This window comes from Lynx canadensis, chromosome B2 (genome assembly GCF_007474595.2).
Source record: "Lynx canadensis isolate LIC74 chromosome B2, mLynCan4.pri.v2, whole genome shotgun sequence".
Taxonomy (NCBI): domain Eukaryota; kingdom Metazoa; phylum Chordata; class Mammalia; order Carnivora; family Felidae; genus Lynx; species Lynx canadensis.
The window spans coordinates 137,619,438-137,635,229 of record NC_044307.1 but is presented as its reverse complement, the minus strand read 5'-3'; the positions used below and the strand labels follow the sequence as shown (position 1 = coordinate 137,635,229).

The following is a 15,792-nucleotide window of genomic DNA, read 5'->3' as shown; positions in this document are numbered from 1 at the left end:
AGATTAGGGTGGAGAAGTGAGACCTTGAAAGTCAGCTTGTGTGATAAGAAAGAGCCACCCTCTGCCTTCCCAGCCCTTCCTATCTGTTTACTGAGGATGAATCCGTGGAATAACCAAGTATCTTTCCACAATATCTCTTGATCTTATAATATCTCTGTGGCTGAATCTATATTACTGCATTTTAAGAATCTAATGAAAAATAAAGTTAAGACAAGCTGGAGACATAACAGAAATGTTGAGGACTTATAAGAAAATGTAGCTGGCGTAGATGTGATTTGCTGACCCTAACTAGTCTGAGGATGTTTAAACAGTACCCAGATACTGAATTATTAATGCATAATCATGTGCTGCATGAGTTCTTAGAAAAGTTGTAGATTTGTGGGAAATGCGTAAAGCAAAAGCCAGTTGCCTAGTTTTCTGTGATCTCAAACTAATTTGGTTAGCTGTTGAAATACCCAGCCCATTCTCTTTGCCATCACAGGAATGTGGCTTGTGACATAGGCAGGGTTCTCATCCTGTGGGCCACTATCTGTGTCTTTCGAGTCACAACAGCTGGAGGCTAGGGCCTGAGAATCTGCTTTCTTAGCAAGTTTCCTATTTTATCCTTCTGCACACAACTGTGACTACCACTGGTCTAGTGAAATGGGATTCTCACGCTAGAATATTCCCTGCTGTTGAACTCCTGTGATGTGAGTCGAGTTAATCATTCCCCTTAGTTCATTACACAGGGTCATTGATGCTTCCTGCAAAGTTACTCTTAATTTTGCTTATTTTACCTGTTTCCTCCACTGTTTTTTAATCTCCATTCCCGAAGCCTATGGCAACCATTCGTAAATACTTCGCGAGTATTCTTACTAAATTCTTGGTTCACTTATGCATGAAAAACATGGATTTGTGTGTGTGCACATGCATTTTAAATCACATGAATGCTAGTTTACAACACACATTGTTCTGTTTCTGACTCTTTCACTCTACCCCGTATTTTAAGATACATTCAAGTTGTCGAAAGTACATCTAATCCATTTCCTCTGTTGTCCTCAGTGATGTGCACCACTCTATCCTATCTAGCTATTGTGTTAAGGCCGGTTTTAATTAATGGATCTCTTAATTTGAGTGAAGCATTTCCTGAGGACTTAAAATAAGTTTTACTTGTTTTTATTGCCATATTCTTTGTTTGGTTGTTCTCCTTTCTCTTTGTAGGAGCTCCAGAAGGCTGTGGACCACCGCAAAGCCATCATCCTCTCCATCAACCTGTGCAGCCCCGAGTTCACCCAGACTGGCAGTGAGAAAAGCCAGGATCTGCAAGATCGCCTGTCCCAGATGAACGGACGCTGGGACCGCGTGTGCTCGTTGCTGGACGAGTGGCGGGGCCTGCTCCAGGATGCACTGATGCAGTGTCAGGTTCGTGGGGCTTTGGGCGGATTATGCTCCAGAGTCCGTCATTTCCAGCGTGGCTGAGTCTGTGATTTCATGTATCGAGGTCACTTACAGGGATGCAATTACTTCCCAAAGTCACGATTTGAATAAGAGAACTTTGTGCCCAAACTATTCATTATACTGGAGAATTCGTACATCTGAACAGGAGTTCAAGCAGCTGGACCCCATCTTTTACCCAGCTAACGAGATTATTCCCACAAGTTTATCTCAGCCCCAACTCATTCATTCATTCATTCATTCATTCATTCAACACATATTTACTGAGCACATCGGCAGACATTTCCTGAACGTGAAAGTGAGCATTACAAATATTTACTTACCCATTCTACCACAATTATTTGGTGAGTTCCCACTCTGGGACAGATATTGTGCAGAGCGGTCAGGATACAGCACTGTCTCTACTTTTGTTGGAGAAGACAAACCATAAAAATGCAAATAAATGCTTAATCAAGATGCTTACAGGTGTGGGTGATAAGAGTAACTGAGAAAAGCCACTTTGGGAAAGAGGTAAGGAAATGTCTGAGTCTTGGGGCTGACACAAAAGGGATATTGCCATGAAAGAGACAGAGCCAATGGGATGTCCCAGAAGCAGGAAAGGGCTTAGTGTCTTTAAGGTCAGAAAAGAGGCCAGTGTGATCAAAATGTAGTCAGAGAGGCAGGGAGTGATAAGAAAGATTAGGGACATGGTCAGCAGCCAGATCATGCAGGACCTTGTAGGTCCTGGCCAGGAGTATTTTGCATTCTGAGCACAACATAAGCCTTCTTTCCAGGTTTGTATGTGCCCCAAGAAAACCTTGAAAGCAGGTACCCAAGCTGTTGTTTCCCCCTGCTCCCCCGCCTAGTCCAGTGCCGTCCACACAGAAGATCTTCAGTAACTATACATTGAATAAATGAATGAACAAATGGATGAATGAGGGATATAAGGGACTGGATCAAGGCCTTACAAGAGGGGGAGGTTTGAATACAAAGAGAGAGGAACAAAGCTGCTTCCTTCCAAACTGTGCAGTGACCCTAGAAATTGAGTATTTGATGCCAGTTTTTCCTTATGTCTAAATCTCCCTCACATAATAGACTAGATGCTTTTGGTGAGAATGTGAACTTAGATCATTACAACAGTGCCAGTGCCTTCCTCAGAAAGGAGTCGTGTGTAAGATCTTAAATCCAATGTGTCTTTGCCAGTGGTAGCAATTGTAAAGAAGGGAAATTTAAGCTGCGAGGGAAAGAACAATATATTAAGATGGTTTTATACTCCATGTCCCCCCCCCCCCATAGGATTTCCATGAAATGAGTCATGGTTTGCTTCTTATGCTGGAGAACATTGACAGAAGGAAAAATGAAATTGTCCCTATTGATTCTAACCAGGATGCAGAGACACTTCAGGACCATCACAAGCAGCTTATGGTAAGATATGTGGCCTCCTGCAGCCTCTGGTTATTTTTAGCAGCGATCCATGTCATTTACAGAAAAAGAATGTAGGTGATTATATATAATACACATATATAAATATATAAAATATATATAACATATATGTATAACATATATATTATATGTGTATATTTACCCTTTGCATACCAGTCTCCAACTTCCTCTTTTTTATTCATCATGGTTTCCAATTTACATGAGGCAAACATGCCCATAGGAGATGACATCCACCGTCTTTAGAATCTGCTTCTAAAGTCATTGCTCAATTGCAGAGATCTTAGAAGTTCTTCATCTTAGTAGATTATTTTTATTAAGAGATCTTTGGCACATTATACTTATTTTTAATTTAAACTATATTTGTTACATCTACGTATAAAGTAAAAGTATATTGGGTGGCTTAAATTTTATTTTTATTAAAACTATTAAACAGGAACTATTAAAACAGGAAACTATTAAACAGGAAACTATTAAACAGGAAAAGATGCTTAAGACTTCTTAGAGGAAATTAAGGGTACCAGATTTAACAGTATCCTTGTCACCAAGTTTTGTGAAAACTAAGACAAGGGAAATATTAAAAGTTATTTTCATCACCTGACAAAAAGAAACCATACCAGTTCTCAAGGAGAAAGGAACTTATTCTAGCACTGAATTCAAAAGGAAATTTGCAGAATCTCTATGTAGATTCTTATACAAAGGACTTTGGACAATATAATGCAAGTGTACTTAAGGGACTTCATAGAAGACAAAGAAGTATATTTAAGTTCCATTAGGAGAAAATGATTTGCGTTTCGTAGCTTTCTGTATTTTTAAAATGTTATTTCTGAACATTTAGTACTCACTAACCTAACCAACAGAATTGGTAGCTTTCAATTTAGTACCGCAAATGTCTTAGAAACCAAGAGGAAATAGCTATGCAGTGGCATTTTTACTGACTTTTGACCTGAGACATTAGTTGTAAATGATGAATTACTCATATTTCCTTTAAAAAAAACCCTGAACAAATCCAGAGTATACTTAGACATGTGTATAAAATATTACATTATTAAAAATATTTGTGGGGCACCTGGGTGGCTCGGTTGGTTAAGCGTCCGGCTCTTGGTTTTGGCTCAGGTCATGATCTCACAGTTAATGAATTCAAGCCCCGCATTGGGCTCTCTGTCTCTGCTTGGGACTCTCTCTCTCTCTTCTCTCTGGCCCTCCCCTGCTCTCTTTCTCTCTCTCAAAATAAATAAACAAACTGAAAAAAAATTTTTTTAATATTTGCTATATTTATATGTTAATATTTCACTGTTTAAAAGAATATCTTATGTCTCATTTGCATACTTTCTATTTTAGGCATTTTCACATTTATTCACCAAGTTGACCCTTCCAATATACTTACTGTGGACCAGGCAGGAAATAGTATTATCATTTTACCGAATGGGAACACTTGAGATTGGAAAGGTCCAGGGGCCTTATAGACTGTTTTTGGCAGAGGCAGGGTTAGAACCCAGACCCCTTATTCCCGAATCCATGGGCTGCTTCATTCTTCCCCGTGTAAGCACAGCATTCAGATACTCAGGTATAATTGTCCACTAGGTTAAACTGATATCATCCCGCCCTTTGGGAATTTCCCCTGCTTATCAGAAATTCTTCGTAAAATATTTCTTATCGTGTGCATAGCAAATAAGGCATGAGCTATTGGAATCCCAACTCAAAGTGGCCTCACTGCAAGACATGTCTTGCCAACTACTGGTGAATGCTGAAGGCACAGACTGTTTAGAAGCCAAAGAAAAAGTCCATGTGATTGGAAATCGGCTCAAACTTCTCTTGAAGGAGGTCAGCCGACACATCAAGGAGCTGGAGAAGTTATTAGACATGTCAAGCAGTCAGCAGGTAAGCTCTAAGCAGGCATCATCGTGTAGTGTTTCTTACCAAAGAAGCATCATCTTCATCCATTTTTAGAAGGACTTTGAATGTGGTACTTGTCGGAATAGAGTGCCCACTCTCAATCACTGCTCTTACGAGTCCTGTGTCAAAAGAAAGCGACTCAAACTTTTGTGATAGGACACTGCTTTTGATTCTGTTACATCAAAAAGACCTCTTGTGATCGTTACTGCTAACGCTTCACCATCACTATTGTGGCATTGTATTTTACCTTGTTGGTTTAAGAATGCGCATGTTTTCAGTAACACAGCTGTGGCAGATCATAACCAGTCGTCGCATGAGTTTTGTGTTTGAACCGTAGAAGGCATGAATTCTCCTGGCAGCAGTTAATTCATGGAAAATGTCCTCTGCTCATTTGCCTTTTATATATTTTTTTTTCTTAAATCTACTACCTCGTGGTAGTATTATGGGTTTTGAGAAATTCATATGTAGATCCAGAGAGGCTGGGTAAGACTTCAGACATTCAACTGTGAGATCCTGTTATGAACACACAGACACCCTGCCCTTCTCTAAGCATGCAAAAGCACATGCTACTCTGAATAACAGAGGAGTGCTAGAAATACTACAAAAGCGGGCTCCCGGATGAGTATCTTTTGCTTCTAACTCAAATGAATTGGTTTCTCTCTGGCCCGAGAGGCCCGTAGCTGAAAGACAAGATTCCTTCCCCTCCTTCACTTCCACTCGTCCACATCCACGTTGCTGAGAAACAGTAAAGCTACAAGCAACATAGTAGTAGCAAAACTATACCTATATTTTCCAGCCGGACCAACTTTACAACCAGGAAAGCCTAATCCCCTAGAAGATTAGGTTCTGTTCTTGTAGTTGTCTGATTCTGTTTTCCCCAAGGAGTGGTTTGGTTTTTGTGGAGGGTGGGTGGGGACGAGCTGGGAAATGCATTGTGTATCACCAGGCCATCACAGCTTTGGAACACAGAGCCATTAAAAGAAACTGTTTCCTATGTAGGATTTGTCTTCCTGGTCTTCTGCGGATGAACTGGACACCTCGGGATCTGTGAGTCCTACGTCAGGAAGAAGCACCCCGAACAGACAAAGAACGGTAACTTTCCACTAGTCGTTTTCACTTGGCCCGTGGGAGGGAACACCGGGGAGTGAGAGTGTCTATACCTACCGCAGGGACCACAGGCTCCCCCCGGGAAAGCAGGAGTCCCCGTACGGAAGAGGGTTATCACAGTAACACAGAGAAGAGTTGTTTCCTCAGCCAGGCCGCGGGCCCTCCCCGCACGCACTCGGGAATGGAAAAGAGCAGTTCTGGTTTTCAAAAAAAATAGGGCTCAACGTGTGGTTGGTACAGGGAGACAAATTACTTCTCTTGCTCCGAGGGCCATCGCTACAATGGTGTTCCCTTGTTCCTTTGGTGGCTCCTCCCTTCAAACTACCACCACCATAGTCCACCTAAAAAAGTAGGTTCCGTGTAAAGGGGCGCCTCAGCCAGAAGCAGACAAAACTGTGAGTGTCTCATGAGACCATTGAATTTATGAGACAAGCGGAGGTTCTGTTGACTCGCAAGCAAAGAGACTCCTGAAGGTGGTTCTCCAGGTGTTTGTTGACTGTGCTGCCCCCCAAGAGGCAACAGCTCAAGAAGACTCACCCACAAAGCCTTTCAGGGGCTGCCTCACTGGCATTCTGTGAGGACAAAAAGACGAATCTGGCCCCTGCTCCCCTCTATACTTTGATTTCTCTGTGTAATTAGAAGCTTGTTCTGTTTTGTTATTTATTTATTGATTTTTGTCTGGCTTTATGATTATAGTCATTTTTATTCCATCCCATTTTCCTTAGTTTTTAGAAATATTGATTTCATTTGTACTTTTTTTGTTATAAACACTTAAGTTCTATGCTGATAAATGTTATTATCTTATTTAGGATTGTTTTTTACTACATTCGCTAGTTTCCTATAGATCCTAGTTTAAGAATGTGAAGGAATACTGGCTTTTCGTGTCAAATTTTAGCCCTTATTTAACCGATCAGGTCTTCTTCCCTCTACAAAGAACAGTCTCCTATTGCCATTGTTATTTTTTAGCTGCCAAGGATTTTAATACGAATTCAGTGTTCTAGAAGATGAAAAAATATGGCGTGGCATGGCATATGGAACTTTATATTTATTGTAAGTAAATACAGAGAGATCCTTGGCTTGTGTAGAGTCATTTGTGTTTCTACCATGCGAAGTGGGGGAAGATACACCCACTGTGGTGGGGACTCCTGAGCCACAATTCATGTTTATTCAGTGACTAATGATAGAGATGTGAATCTGTTTCACTTCTTCAACAAAAGAAAAGCCAGTTTCCTGACTTCATGGGTACTGATCATTTCATTTGATTTGTTTTTCTTTTGCTGCACTTTTAGTTTAATTTTTTTTTCAGTAGCTTGTCTTTATTTGCCTGGACTGAACATTCTTCTTTCTTTACCCCTGTTCATTGCAAACAGCCACGAGGCAAATGTAGTCTCTCACAGCCTGGACCCTCTGTCAACAGTCCACATAGCAGGTACCTTATTCTCCTGGTTTCCACACTGTTCTAGAACTCCAAGAGGATGATGAAAATTGTCCATGATTTAGGTAGGCCTCTATCTGGTCTTCCTCAGGGTAGTTGAGAAATTACTTGTTTCGTCCCACACCCTTTCTCTACTAAATTGGGAAAGACTTTTCTAAGTGCAAAGTATAAGTAAAGCTCAGAGCACAAAACATTTGGATCCCACCAAAATTTTATCTAACTATACGTAGGCCATCTGGTACTTTTCACCAAATTGTATTCTGCGTGCGCTTAAGGATTCCATGCGATGGATGGCACAGCCACCGTTCGATTCATGGCAGACTTTCATCATCCTCTTTATTTCTAGATTTTACAATAAGACAGGTAATAGATCAATGAATTATTTACCATTCACAGAACCCACAGATCTGAATAAAATATACTAACATCCCCAGCTTTTTATTTTATTTTCATGTTTTATCCAGATTGTGGGTTTTGAATTCTCAAAATGGCAAGTCCTAACTTGGTATTATTTAAAACTTATAAGCACCTTCTCTCTTCTGCTTATCCTAAAACGTCTCTTCTGCCAGCACACTCAGTCACTCACCTTCCTGACACTTGGCAAGCTCTTTCACGCTGGAAACAAGGGCAGTCAGTGCCTCTGCCCGGGAACGTCCAGAGAGCCTACTCACAGCTGCCACTCCGCGCTTTACATCTGGCTTCCAACAGTCCATTGTTTCCGCACTTAGCGGTGCTTTGCCTTCTTCGTTGTTGGTGTGATGTCTGTGCTCTCCTGCCCTTTCACTAATCAGTTCATATTCCCTGAGACAACTTTTTAAAAAATGAAAACACTGTCTTTGGAGCTGATTTTTCATTCCAGTCCCAAGCAGTTCACTGCTAAAGTAGTTTGCCCCTCTGGAAACTTCTCACCACCGAGCTGGAATCGAAATTCTTGAAAGGAGGGTGAGGGGTAAGGAAGTGTAGAACTGTAAACAACCCCTGAGTAATAGTTTTAGTTTTCCAGCTGTGTGCTGAAGAGACTGGATATTTTATTTGGTCATTCCTACTCAGCCGAAGCAATGCAGAATGTACTTTGATGTGCTTTCTGGTTTTAAGTCTCCCTTGACTGTACTTTTTCTTTTTTTCATTCCCTTCGGTTTGGTTTGGAGACAGTTTTTTTTTGGGGGGGGGGTTTGTCCATAATGAAATACCAATAATGAAATATGAATGGAGAAAAACTCACAAGGATTTTTGAAGCTAATGATGGACGTCTACCAGTGCCCTGATGTTGTCTTAGTCCCCTACAAGAAAAGCCTATCATCTACTATAGCCAGATCATTGTTTTGTCCATCTTTTCTCCACAAAATGCTGAGGTGCCATGAACAGAGATGGGGACTGTCCCCATAGCAGTCCTTCTAGGATACCAGAGATGAATTCTTTGGCTGACGTACATGATGGTGATGAGAAGGGAAAAGCTCTTATATTATTCTGCGACACCAATGGCAACCGCCTTTTGGTTTCCCGATACCTCATCAGTCTGCTCCCCCAATTCTTTCAGACAGTCGCACAGGTCTTCTGAAAATGTCAAAGGCATCGTTTCTTAGGGCAGCAAGTGTTTCAACACGTCTCCTAACAGGGCTTTGCAGCTGGGACAGCCACATTCTCGCTGTGATATCCACAAGGCGCCTTTCAGCTCTGCTCTGTCCAGCGCTGTTTATTAACATCTTTCTGAGCACACGGCACAGTATTTACTTTGCTACTTAGAGGGTCTGGAATACAAGTGATCTACACCCGAATGGCAGACGTCATCAAACACCTTGGCAGACAGGCTGTGGTTGAACATTCTTGGACCTCTTGACTTTTTGGCACTTCTGCTTGGGTGCATCCAACCCCGACAATGGAATGCAGAGTCTGCTGAGAAAGAATTAACTTCACTCATAATCCAGGTTGTCACGGTGTTCCATTACATTGACACTTGAGTGTACCTTGTGTTTGATCTTGCACTGGTCCAGCAAATTTGAAAGGCTATGGCAGAAGCGCAAAGTTTAGAACGTTGACCCCAGCAATCTACAATAGAAAATTTTAGACACGTGTTCTTCCTAAGAGACGGAAGAGGTGGAGGTGGAAGAAAGTGGGTATCAGTTTGAAGGAGGGGGTTCTTATATTATTTTTGTTGTTTAAGGGCTGGTGTGAATGCAGTCGCTTATCTGCTCTATATGGTTTCAGTTTGATTTTATGGCCGCTGTTCTATGTCCTCTTACATAATATTCTAAGCCCACATATAGATTGATGCCATTAGTTACTGTACACATACTATGTTTAGACCCTGGGCTTATAAAAGTAATATCGTATGGCTCCTGCCATTAAAAGACCTGCAATGTCTCAGAATCTACAGATTCCCTAAATCAATTACAAGGAGCTCCTCAAGACTCCTGAAAAATTATAAACAGTTGAAAAATATCATGCGTATATTCACGGTACCTATTCATCATTTTTTAGATTAGAGAGATTTAAGAAGTAATGCTTACGATGGTCCAGCCGGACTTTTTTCCTACTTTTGACTTAAAATTGTCTAACTCGATCAGCAGGAAGTCTTCAAAACTCTACTGTGGATTATTTGAAGTTGACAAAAAGAAAGACTTAACTCCAAATTCCAGAAAGACAAAGGAATAATTGCCCTGTAGTCTGGATACAGGGAAGTGATGACCTCATTCCAAAACCTAACCAAAAATTCTAACATGCAAAACTTCCTTGGACACCTTTGGTCTCTAGCACCTTCTGCACAGAGGACCCAGATGGAATGAGAAGTCATTCCATGAGTCAGTTTCTTATGGAATTTTTCTTCAAGTCTTTTCTGTCAGGCTGCTCCCTGGGGACCCGCTTACTCATAGCCTTCAAAGAGCCTCCCTTCTAGGACAGGCTGGCACCACAGCTGAGGACAGTTATGGGATAAGGCTCCAATATGTTTTTCTTTTCTAATATTTTGAGGTATGCATTCCCAGTGTTTCCCAGGAACAAGTCAGCCACTTTGGCAAATGTGTCACATCTTTGAAGGCACTACTAATGAATCAGGACTATTTTCCTGGGAGAAAAGGCGGAGTACAGCTGATTCCCAGTGGTAGGAGTTAGCACACCTTTGCTTCAATAGGATGATAAGATAATAATGATAAATTGTGACATTTGTTTAGCACTTAAAGTGTCCTGAGCACTATGCGAAGCACTGAATATGCATTACCTCATTTAACCCTTACCACACCCCCAGGGCATGGCTATATTCCCAATTGTACAGACAAGGACACTGAGGATTAGAGGCATGGAGATTTAAGATTTGAACCAGGTCTACCTGACTCTGGATCCTAGCTCATGAATCACTTCACTCTGCCAAAGGGCTGTTGGTGGGTGGGATCCTTTACACAGCCAGCTCCCAGGCTTGGACTACCACAGCCTGCCTTAAACTGCTTCAGACGAGCCAGTTCGAACAATAAAAAATATTGGTTTTTTTTTTTTTTTTTTGAGAAGGCAGGAATCCTAAATTGATTCTGGAAATTTGTCTTCTGTGCCACATATGCAGGGAACAAAGATTATTCACACAAGAGCAGGCAGCAAGATCAGACACAACCTGGGTATCTCCTCAAAATAAATTCCTACTACTATCCTGGCAGTGTTAACTAACAAGTAACAAAATGAATTGAGAGTTTCTTTTCGCTTGCCTTTAAATAATTTATGCCCACAAGTAATTCATTTTGTTCTCCTTGATCGTGTAAACGCTTTGAGATGAGTCATCCTTTGTACACGCTGTCAGGACTCTTACGTGCCTTGCTCATACTTTTCTTTTGTGCGGTGTGTTGTTCTATACAGCTTCCTCGGCTACCATCTTCCTTCTCCCACAACTATACGCATTTTGGGAAAGAGATGAAAGCAACTCCTGGACAAGTCTTTACCCCAAAATTTGAATGAGTGAGAAAAATTATAAAATAAATATTTACTTGTAGAGAATAAGCACACTTTGGCTGGACAGAAATACCTCCATCGATTAAGTTCCTTGGATAAGTTTACACATTTCATTTCTTCCTCCTCTATAAACACAGTTTCAGCTGGCATCCACTGATGTAGTAAGGCCATTGGAGAACGATGAGTGACCAATGAGTTGTCTTTGTTCTTTCCCTTGTCAAATTTCCCAAGACTTTTGATGCAGGTGGTCTTAGGTCAATAGATAAATACTAAAAGTGCCCCCTGGTACCATTATCCTGTTGGTATCAAAAGCTGTAGCTCAGGCTCGTCCTAAGAAGAGGCAACATTGGGCATGTTGACACCCTGGTAGTTGCCCCCAGTGGGTGGCAGTTTTTCTCAGTAGATAACGTGGACATTTCTAGGAGCAGTCAGCTGCACAGAAGCTTACTAATCACTGTGTGTTCTCTTTGTCCCTATCTCGGCCCATTACGTCTCCCTAGGTTAGCATTTTCAACATTAGAAGGCACACACTAATTACATTTTAATAAGGAATGCTCTGATGCTGTTAAATGTGCCATGTCCTTCAACAGAGCCCATATTCCAAAGATGATGACCTTTCTAGTTTTTCTCAGGAGTGGACTTGTCAATGGGCAGCCCTTGTTTTGATCTTGATCTTTGGCTTCATTGCTAAAAGAAGATAATAATTGACAAACAGAGGCTATTCACCTCTGTCAGCAAAATTGCATTATCAATTACACACATAAATGTGTCCATAACTGATGTCCTTAAATGTCTTCTAAAGAAAAAGGCTCAGTTGGAAATCCCCTCACTTTATTTAAATGTTGAATAATGAGGAAATGTGGAGCTGTCTTCTGTCCTCCTGTTGTAACTCTCCCAGTGACAGGTGGCAAGTGTTGTTTGTCCGGGCATATTTTCAGGTCAAGGGAAAGATATATTGAAGGAAAATTCAATCCAGAGTTCGTAGGTAGCTGTCTCATTCTTCTCACGACACTTTAAGGCAAACCATTGAATTCATACACTGTCACAGCCAAAATGATTTTAGGATATTAATGCACCCTTGTCTTTGCAAATGAGAAACATGAAGACCAGAGAGACTAAACTACTTGCCCAAGGTTGCACAATTGCCTCAAACAAAATGCCCTCGTGTCCATAGGCTGACTTGATCTGTGGGGCTTCATGATTAGAGGCATTTGGTTTAGACACGAGGAAATCACTCACTTCCAAATATTGTAAGATACAAGTATCGTCTCCTTTGTTTCTACACGTGAGATACCTGTGACATAAATGTGACCTGGACAACTTTCATTTGTGTCACCAAACAACAGAAGTTGCAGAGAATGTGGTTGCCGAGCAGGGACGTGAGAACCCTGGCTTCCTGCTAGAGCTCTTCATTTAATTGTGTGATTTGTGGCCAGTGATTTACCCTATCCATAGAGGCCAAGTTTGGGGAGTTAAAAATCTCAGGGTGGAAATCTCAGTTCTGCCACTTGCTAGCTATATAACCTTGAGGCAGTTACTTCCTCTCTCTGAGTCTCCTTTCCATCATCTATAAAATGTAGATAACAAGCACACAGAGGAGGACTATAATGGGGATTAAGTGAGAGAATAGGATAAATGCTTAGTGTGTTGCCCAGCAATTAGAAGAGTAATGTTAACTCTCCTTAGCCACTTATCTACAAAGTTAGAAGGTGGATTAGATATTCTCTAAGGCTTTATTTCACCATGAATATTTTATAATTATGTAGCTTGAGAAGCTTCTATTTTTTCCTTCCATTAATAGCTATGTGACATACTTCATTTATGCTCTACTATATTTTCACCTTTCCTATTCAGTTCATTAGGAATAACTCATTGGTCTTAGCATGAGGGCAGTTAATCAGTTTGACCACTAGATGGTGGTTAAACTCTTACGGTCTCTCAGTTGGTAGATTATTTATACTGACCAATTATTAGAAGACGTAAAATGTATAAAATATGGAACTTCCAAGTTGGAAGGCCATCTAACCTAATTTGAAGGGTTTGAAGAAGTTGGCACGTAGAGGTGAAATGAGTTGTTCAAGGTCACACAGCCATTAGTTTTCGACTTTGGAAAAGAATACAGTCCCAGTTTGGGCCAATGATTTGTATTTTCATTACACTGCAAGAACTGTACCAGAAACACAGTATGGTATGTGGCTGCTTGGGGCTCCTGCAGGACTAACCTGTTCGTCTCACACCTGTCTTTGATGGTGTCATAAGAAAGCTTTGAGTACTCCCTCTGTTCCTTTTTTTAGGGGGATTATGTCTGCTTTTTATCTTAACAGTCATTTTCTTTGGGATACCCCTTCTCCCCCACTTATATGAATGTGATGTTTTCAGACATTAATGGCTAACAGGATATAGCTAGAAACACAATGTTTTCGTACGAGAAAAATGTACAGAGTAACCAATATCGTTTTTCCACCTTCATATCTCTCCAGTGGCCTCACATTCAGTGTCCTTACTCTTAGTGATATTATAACCATTAGGGAACTCATACTAGGTATGGAGGAATGTGTCTCATTGGTACATAAATTCTTTCTGCTCCTGCAGTGTTTTGTGTGTGCGTGCATGCATGTGTGTTATGTGTGTATGTACAAATGCTTCTTGTAAATAACATTTCCTTCTATGACTTTTCCACTACTAACCAAACAAGACATCAACAGATGATCACAAAGAGAAAACAGTGCATCCTATAGCCAGGACTTATTTCCATATTCAATATTTTGCCATCTTTCTTGATTCATACCTAATCTCTAATGCACTATATAAAGGGAGATGGAAAAATGGAAGTAGATAGGCAAACTTGGAACTTTGAGTCTAGAAGGAGCCTTCAAGAAGACAACCTGTTCTGCTCAGAAAATGGTGTCCATTTCCCGAAGTCACAGAGCTAGTGATAGATGGGATCGGCCTAGAATCCATGTCGTTCCACATCAGTGTCCTGTAGACCGACTCTGCTGTCGCCTTGTTCCTACAGCTTTGGAACCCACTTGGGTCAGGGTCAGATGCTGATTCAGTGCAAGATGAAACCAGGGTATGCTCTAAGATTATTTAAACTTGATGGGTCTCTGCAAGATGGCCGTGGATGTTCTTATCCTTGCTGCATGGATTTCGGCACATCCAGGATGGCTAGATGGGATACTTTGTATGATTCTGACAGCAACTATTTTGCCTAATGGTGCTACTGATACTGTGAAACCAAAAATGTCCCACATCAAACATCCACATTTGAATTATCCTGGATCTACTTAATCTATGCTGGTAGAATGTGTATAGGGCAGTTATCTTTGTTGAAGGGAAATGTTTCACCAAATTAAGGGGTGGAATTTGAACCCAATGAGCTGCCTTTAGTTGACTGACTAAATGTTTATTTTTCATCAGGGAAGTTTCCAAAACACTCTTCATGTGGTGGTGGGAGATCCCCTACCGCAGAAGGCTGCCAGCTAATTGACGGGTTGGGTTGTGTTTGGCATGGTCCTCTAGCTTCCAGGAAGGTGAGGAAGCAAAAAGCAGCATCCATCCAGCATTTGAGATATTTGAGTTGTTTATGTTGATTCTCCTCTCAGGTCCATAAAAGGTGGCTGCGATTCCTCCCTTTCTGAGCCTCGGCCAGCTCGGTCCGGCCGGGCCTTCTTACTCAGAGTCCTCCGCGCGGCCCTTCCACTCCAGCTTCTCCTGTTGCTCCTCATCGGGCTCGCCTGCCTCGTACCAATGTCAGAGGAAGACTATAGTTGTGCCCTCTCCAACAACTTTGCCCGGTCATTCCACCCCATGCTCAGATACACAAACGGCCCTCCTCCACTCTGAACCAGGCCGATGCCAGCCGCATGTAGAGGATTTGGCCAAAAGCAATCCTACGCTAACCCAAAGAGGACCTGCATCTTGGCAATGCCCCGGGTGTGGCAGCGTTAGCCCTCCTCTGTAGCCTCTGTGTGCAAATCATGGCTTCGGAGGGGGATGGTAAATAATGACAGGAGGAGAGCAGACACGACAGGTTGGGAAGAAATTTTCTTTGAAACTCTGAGCCTCAGCACTAAAGAGATTAAGGACCTCCATTGTTCTCTGGACGCATGAGTTCTGGGCCACTGGCCCATTCTATGCATACCCAAGGACTTCAGTAGACTGTCCGGGCACCTTTCCCACGGTGCTGCTCCATCCATTTGGTAAAGGACTCTTCCAGAATGCCATGTTGGCATCGAACAATCTACCAACCAATCAGTGCTGCAGAGATTTTAGAACCTTGTAACATACAATTTTTAAGAGCTTATATGCCACCTTTCTGTTTACCTTGTTTTCCTTTGGGGCATGATGTTCTAACCTTTGCTTTAGAAGCACAAGCTGTAAATCTAAAAGGCACTTTTTTAAAGGTATAAAGAAAAACTGGATGTAATAAATAAGATCATGGAAGGCTTTATGTGAAAAAAAAGTTGAATGTTATAGTTAAAAAAAAGATATTTATGTATGTACAGTTTGCTAAAGCCAAGTTTTGTTTGTATTGATTTCTTTGCATTTATTATAGATACTATAAAATA

General features: G+C 41.4%; 1 protein-coding gene across 1 annotated transcript in view; it reads left to right on the top strand.

Annotated features, from left to right (window-relative positions):
• SYNE1 (spectrin repeat containing nuclear envelope protein 1) overlaps positions 1-15,792 on the top strand; it is a 480,852-nt gene extending 465,060 nt beyond the window's left edge. Inside the window, 6 exon segments of the mRNA XM_030316617.2 lie at positions 1,201-1,401; positions 2,710-2,838; positions 4,522-4,734; positions 5,749-5,841; positions 7,227-7,285; positions 14,827-15,792. Of these exon segments, the coding sequence (XP_030172477.1) occupies positions 1,201-1,401; positions 2,710-2,838; positions 4,522-4,734; positions 5,749-5,841; positions 7,227-7,285; positions 14,827-15,067 (936 nt within the window). The 3' untranslated portion in view covers positions 15,068-15,792.